General features: G+C 35.0%; 1 protein-coding gene across 3 annotated transcripts; it reads right to left on the bottom strand.

Moving 5' to 3' along the window:
* Positions 1-835: 835 nt before the first annotated feature.
* Positions 836-3926, bottom strand: eny2 (ENY2 transcription and export complex 2 subunit). Of its 3 annotated transcripts, XM_063880287.1 has the most exons (6): positions 3876-3926; positions 3635-3727; positions 3361-3438; positions 2642-2712; positions 2171-2245; positions 836-1800 (listed from the first exon to the last, which is right to left on the bottom strand). In XM_063880287.1, exons 3-6 carry the CDS (start codon positions 3426-3428, stop codon positions 1727-1729), a joined length of 288 nt encoding a protein of 95 aa, XP_063736357.1. In that variant the 5' UTR covers positions 3429-3438; positions 3635-3727; positions 3876-3926; the 3' UTR covers positions 836-1726. The 3 variants fall into 3 exon arrangements, with proteins under 3 accessions (XP_063736357.1, XP_063736358.1, XP_063736356.1); XM_063880288.1 differs by having other exon boundaries at positions 3669-3910; XM_063880286.1 differs by having other exon boundaries at positions 3635-3909.
* Between the last annotated feature and the right edge of the window lie 3387 nt (positions 3927-7313).

The following is a 7313-nucleotide window of genomic DNA, read 5'->3' as shown; positions in this document are numbered from 1 at the left end:
TTATATGTTAGTTGAAAGCAATATAACATTACCTATTAATAACAAAGTAAACCCTGTATTTATTGGGTTCATTGCCTTGCTCAAGGACACCTCGGGAGGTAAAATGTCTCCTTTCCAGCTACCAGTCCACACTCTGTATTTGTTGTTGGTTCGATCTGGACTTGAACCGGCGACTCGTCAGCTCCCAAGCCAAGTTCCTACAACTTCCCCAATCTACTCCTGGTTTAACTGTGTCCTATTTGGTTATTTATGCATTGTAGCCATATACTTTTCTTTAAATGAAAATACTCCCAACTAAAAAATAAATAAACATGCAGGTTTTGTTTGGGACAATCAGCACGTTTTTGGAGAGATCTACCTCATTATGGGGTGTGTTTTTTTTTTTGCACAGCCTAGTGATCCTCCTTGTAAAACACTTAAATGCAGTTCATACACTGCACATCAGGGACCCTGTAACAATTTGACCACCATTTTTCTTTCGCCTAGTTCATGCACCTCCTGTCATTGTACCACCTCCCCTCCCCCTCTGTTGAAACACGTGTTATTCTGGGATGGGAAAGCAGCAGCAGGCTTGTCATTAAAGGATCTGGTTCTTTGGATTGAATCAAAGGACAATGTTAATTTACAGCACCAGCTGAGTGTGATTCATAGTGAATATGGTTAATAACAGTTTTTTCCTCATATTTGGGTCCGGGTTCCATCTTTGAAGGGCCAGCTACATGCGGTGTTGATACTTGGGGTAACACGCTGCACAAATCACTAGCCAGAGGTGGAATGCAACTATGTACATCAACAAAGTACTGCATTTAAGAACACATCACATTGTATGTACAGGTTCAAGGTACTTGTACTACTGGAATTTTATTTTTGGTTACTTTACTGTGTATTTCTTCTCTAGTACATTTCAGGTTAGTTTTTAATTTTTCTTCCGGTCCAGTGGAAAACCATGTATTGGTTTTGAGTTTATCTGATAAACTGAAAGATGAATTGGTTTAACAATCTCCTACTTAATATTCACTGGACAGCGACAAAGCTACAAACTTTTGATTATCATACACAGTATAATGCAATACTTAAACTACCCAGCAATATATCAGTGAGATAAAAAAACCAACAACCCTAAAAACGTATAAAAGTAATATGCAACATACAAATGCAGAAGTTCTATTAATCTGGGGGAAAAAAAAAAAAATCACATAATATCAAATGATGTGCAACTGTGTAATAATACAAACTAAGCCTTGACTGTAGCATTTACATCTCTTAATATTTAAAGCATTTATTTAATGGGTGGCATACAATCTGCAATACCAACTAAAACATACAATAAAATGCTAATGCTTAAACAATAACTGCTAAAAAGATTTTAAATAAGAATAAAGTCTGAACAGTAAAAAGCTTGAATTCAAATGCTATTAAGATTATATAACTGTATTCAATTTTGTATTACTATTATTAGATTTAAAATGACTGACGTTTAATAAAATCAAAAACTTTATTTATACAGCATGTCTTTTATATAACTAAACATGTAGAGCATTAACACAATATGTAACTGATAACTGTTTAGTCAAGCAAACAAGTGTGTGCCAAGTGTGTGTCAGCAATCCTCTGACATTTTTTAACAAAACAAAATCGTTAAGATTCAGGTAATTCAAACCCATTAAAAATATTCTGCATTATGATAAAATAGGCATATGGTCCAAGGAAATGTTACAAATCTAAATTATGTGGCATGCTGAGCTAAGAAGGCTCTTATCCTGTGGAGAAGCTCTTTCTTGACGCTGTCGGGCACCAAAGCTGCAAAAGAGAGAGAAATAATATCCATGACTAAGACTTATTCTTTCACACTGACTAAAAATTGCTAACCTGAGGCTGCTGTGGGTGAAGTAGCATCTCTGTGTCTCTATGATGGACGCAAAATTGTTGATGTTTTTGAGGGAATTAAAGTAAAGTCAGTGTGACCAATGACCAACACGCAATGAAAACATCTAACTGAAATGTATTTAAAACCTGTTGTCTTTCAAGTGTAATTTTCAGAAATCAACGCGGGTAACAGGCAAAATGAAAACCTCAATAAAAGCTGTCAAAATCAAATAAGGAGAGTTATGTGTATGTGTCTTACAAAACCAGTTCTTCCAAATATATATATAATATATTATATAGATACCTCGTCCTTTAGGAGTGATCTCTACCACCAGATCTTCCACAGTCACATGCTCCAAGCCCTTTTCTTTGATTACTTCTGAAAATTAAAATAGAAAAAAAAGACAATTTTTAACCAAATAATTATTGAAGCTGCTTGCGCAGAATATTTAGGAATGGAAACAATTTAAGACATTATACAGCCCAACAGGCTTTCTCCACATGAGTTATTATGCCATGTTACCGTGGGAAGCGCACAGGTGCAAACGACAACATGATTAATGGCTGAAATCCATTTGAACAACTAATGAGCAACACCTGGTCTTTTCCTGCTATGACAAGTCAAAGTATCTGCTGTAAAAAGGTATGTTGTTTGACTATTAAATCACATGTTATTACAGTAATAATATTTAATTTAGGCTGTCTAAATGTGTCTTAATATACCTCAAACTGGACCTTTAAAGTGGACATGATGATGGCATGTTGTCGTCTTTACCTTTGCAGTGAGCTTTCATCTGGTCCTTCCATCCACATTCAGTTAGCTTAGCCCTCAGTAACTCCTTCAGTCTGTTAAGAAGAAGCAGACACATGTAAATTAGGTTACATCACGTCTGTTTCTATCCTATACTAATCGGTGTTATTACATATATCTGACAAGTTCCTCATCTTCATTACAACATTGGTTATTTTGACCCTGATGTGCCATTCTGTCTGTGTTGTTACTATGCAATTTTCATGACACGCTTAACATTATAACAGGTGAGGTTCTGCCTTATAACCACTCTAACTTAACTCATGTGCTAAGAATATAAAATGTACATTGACATTATATAGATATTGACAAGTGATGCCGTTCATGTTTGTATACAGTATACCACGTTAATTTATTTGAACAACAATGGCAGCAATGAATAAAGTAATTCCAAATAAACCTTAACAACAAAACAATAGTATGTTATTGTTATATAGCAAAGATTGAATCAATATTGTCAGTAGTATTTAATAAAATAGTGTGCTATGCCTATCTTAAGATAGACAGCCATTAATAAGTTACAGCAAACATTTTTGGCTTTACTTCACGGAGAATGACGCACGTAAGTAAGGGTGCATTCATAAAAAGAATACGCTATGCATTCACTGCTACTAAGCTAACGTTGGTGAATAAATAATAATTACTACTTGTTAAACCAGAGCTATTTGTTGGTTTTCTTGCACCTCTCTCGTTCTCCCATCTCCGTCAGCTTCTGGTTTACTGTTGCCCTCATTCTGGACTCTTTACTCATAGTCTTTCACCTACAAGAACGAAAACAACAGTGGTATAAATGTAACGCCGCGTAAAAGTAGCATTTGCTAATGCTGTTATTTACTAGCTAACGTTACTTGTTGAACTGCTCTAAACAATGTTTAACATGCTAATCGGCTAGCGTTGACTGAGACATCATAAATCAGTGATTTAAGAAGGAAGATTATACTGTAGATATGTACTCACACGATAGAGAAGGTAAGTAAAAGAGGTCTCACACCTCAGTTTAACTGCAGTCTTGCCAGTGCCGTAGATGGAAAAGTTAACATGAAATAACGTCTGAAAACACAGCAGGCATATTAACAATAACCATATTATAATCCATGAGCAAATATGACCCTAATTATGGGATTATGTTATGAGTTAATGCAATTGAGCGACACATGTATTCAATATTGTCCTACTGAAAAATAGCTTTTAATCTCACGTCTTTAACCATGCTATATTACATTCCGAGCAGAAACACCGGTTAGTACAATGGTTCCTAGGCTTTTAAAGTGGCAATACTCTGTTACACCACAAAGCTGCAGTGTTGGTTAATGTATTTTTATCAATCAGAATCAGAATCAGAAATACTTTATTCATCCTAAACAGGGAAAATGTTGTGTTACAGCAGCAAAATACAATATAATGAAAATAAGAAATATACAGATAAAATAGTGCAATGAAATGGAATATTAAATGAAAATAAAATATAAATGTACAATGTAAAGTGTAAAGTGTGCATGTTATGTCCAGTTCACAGAGAGGCAGTGAGTTGTCGGCTAGCCAGAGGAGAATTATTGCACAGTGTTATTGCAGTATGCAGGAATGTTCTCCTGTACCTGTCCTTGTGTCAGCGGAGCTGGAGCAGTCTGTTCAAAGTCAGTTCTGTGGCAGATTCTGAACTAATTTTAGTTTTTCAATGACATGAACACATTAGCTGTTATTAGTTCCTGTTGATTTGTTTCTACATGTAAAGTGAATTAAATCATGTTCGTATTCTCTTCAAAATAGGTTTAATTCTAACCTGGTTTGTCACCAGTAGTGTGTTTTGTTTTTTTTACACAATTTGTAATGTTTTTTTACGGAAACACACTCAATTAATTTGCTGACTGAATTTGTGATTGCTTAGTTTTAAAAGCAGATTATATATTAATCAAATACATTGGAGACATTTTCAGTCCAGGTGGGCTGTAAGTAGTATTTATTTTGTAGAGGTTTAACATTGTTTAACATTGTTTAACTTGTTTTTAACAGTTGTTTCTGTAACTTAAGTGCACATACTGTTCACGCAATTCTAAACAGGTTCTGACTAAAGCAACCACACTCGGTAATACTGTTTATTTTAAATGCAATTGAATAAAGTGCTATTTACTTTGTTTCCAAATGTAGCATATCCCAAGAGCATACCACTTGTGGGAGCCCTAAACCCGCTGCAAAACAGAAACAAAGCTCAAGTTAGAGGCAAAAGAAGGATAACACCTAATCCTTGTGTGGTGAGTCTTCAGCACTTGTTGAGTTGTTTCAACATGTCTTTGATACAGTGGCACTTCATGCATTTAATTGCTTGTGTTTTTTTCTAAAATTGTTGGTATGTCATGATGTGGCTGGTGTAAAAGCAAAAAAAAACAAAACCCATATATCTCACTATTATATCTTAAGGGCATTAATCAGGATTAGGAGGTAAATGGAAATAAATCCTGGATCAAAGACAGGGCATCCTATCAACAAGTCAAATTGTATTTATAAAATAAGATAAGATAAACCTTTATTGATCCCCATAGGTGTTGAAGCAGCAAGATTGAAACACAGGATAGTACAGGTAATGGTTGACACAAGGATTAAAAAAACATATCTTACTTCCAGTATATGATCAAATATCAACAATAGAATATAACACAGTACACCAAAAGCGCACATTGGATTCAACATGCTACAAAATAAAAAGCCCAACAATAGGTTCAACACCATACATTACTTCTTTTTATTCTTACCAACTTGTTATGAAATTTCCAGTCACCTTCACAATATGACACAAATATACAGATACAAATTATACAAATGTAAATACAGAAAATTAAAATTAAAGGCAGGGAGTCCACACCCACACTCCCATTCCCATCCCTGTTGCTGTTCCACAAAATGACAAATGTTTTTTGTTTTGCAATCATATCAACTCTTCTGTTCACACATATTTTAACCTAGCAATTCATATTCTGCATATTTTTTGACATACAATTTCATCTTTGTAAAATAAGTTGAGTCCTCTCGTTATCATCTTCCCATATGTCAAGGTGTGCATACATATACAATCATATTTTAGATAAAAGGCAACATTACAAATATATTTGAAAAAAACAACATAAGATGCTATTGCAAATAAAGGGATAAGATAGAACGTTAGTATCATTATTATAAATGATTCAAACAAAAATATTACAATAATTCAAATTCATAAAGTTGTACAAGTCAACAAAACACCACAAGCTTGTGATGTAAGGTTTGTTTTTAGTCTGCTTAAAAAAAGACCTTAGTTCATGAGATAGATTTATGAGAGTAGGAGAATAATAACTGGAGGAGGCACATTAGCTCAGGAGAACCTTTTCCTAGGTGATATAAGGGTTATGTATGGTGTGTAATCAGTGAGCATTTCAATGAAGGAGGAAGGAACTACACCAAATCAATTCTTTGTGTTAAAGGGAGCAAATGAACGAAAGTTAAAACAGGGGTGATGTTTACAAACCCTTTGGTTTGAGATGTTAGTAGCCTTTTCAGACTCTGGTTAATTCAAAAACATCTTTATCAATCCAGCAAAAGGTGCGTTATGTACTCTTGTGGAAATAAATGCATGAAACAGCTTTTCAGTATTTAATTATGAAAGGAAGATATTTTTCTTAAAGGGCAAGGTGAATTCAAACTTTTCCCAGCACTTTTAGAGACCTATGGAAATTAAAAGTATACAGTAGAGGAAATAAGTATTTGATCCCCTGCCAATTTAGTTAGTTTACCCACCTACAAAGAAATGACCAGTCTGTAATTGTTATGCTAGGTTAATGTTCACAGTGAGAGACAGAATATCAAAAACAAAATCCAAAAATGTACATTAAAAAAAAGATATAAATTAATGTACATTTAATTGGGGGAAATAAGTGTTTGATCCCCTTGCAAAACATGACTTAGTTCTTGGTTGAGAAAGCCTTGTTGGACAGCACAGAGGGCAGATGTTTTTTGTAGTTAATCACCATTGCTCACATCTCATGAGGGATTTTGGTCCTCTACTTCTGCAGATTCTCTCAAAATCCTTAAGATTTGGAGACTGATGCCTGGCAACTGGAAGCTTCAGCTCCCTCCACAGATTTTCTATGGGATGGAGGTCCGGAGACTGGCTAGGCCCCTTCCTCACCTTAATGGGCTTCTTGTTTAGCCACTCCTTAGTCGCTTTGGCAGTATGTTTGGGGTCATTGTCGTGCTGGAAGACCTATTCATGTTCCATTTTCAGTGTCCTGGCTGAGGGAAGGAGGTTATCAGCCAATATTTTACGATACATGGCCCCCTCCATCATCCCCAGTGAACCGCCCTGTCCCCTTAGTAGAAAAACACCCCAAAGCATCATGTTTCCACCTCCATGCTTGACGCTGGGGATGGTGTTCTTGGGGTCATAGGCAGAAATACTTATTTCCCACAATTAAATGCAAATCTATTTATATATATATATTTTTTTATATACATTTCTGGATTCTTTTTTGATATTATGTCTCTTACTGTGAAAATAAACCTACCATAAAAATTACAGACTGTTCATTTCTATGTAAGTGGATACACTAACTAAATTGGCAGGGGATAAAATACTTATTTCTTTCACTGTATATAAACAGTAGACATA

The sequence above is a fragment of the Eleginops maclovinus genome, chromosome 3 (assembly GCF_036324505.1).
Source record: "Eleginops maclovinus isolate JMC-PN-2008 ecotype Puerto Natales chromosome 3, JC_Emac_rtc_rv5, whole genome shotgun sequence".
Lineage (NCBI taxonomy): Eukaryota > Metazoa > Chordata > Actinopteri > Perciformes > Eleginopidae > Eleginops > Eleginops maclovinus.
This window is presented reverse-complemented; position numbering and strand designations above follow the sequence as displayed.

Excerpts from the sequence above, each read along its gene's own strand:
- eny2 (XM_063880287.1), bottom strand. The coding sequence starts at position 3,428 with ATGAGTAAAGAGTCCAGAATGAGGGCAACAGTAAACCAGAAGCTGACG. Across the intron at positions 2,713-3,360 it reads GAGATGGGAGAACGAGAGAG|ACTGAAGGAGTTACTGAGGG; the intron begins GTGCAAGAAAAC and ends TCTTCTTAACAG. Across the intron at positions 1,801-2,170 it reads GATCACTCCTAAAGGACGAG|CTTTGGTGCCCGACAGCGTC; the intron begins GTATCTATATAA and ends TCTCTTTTGCAG.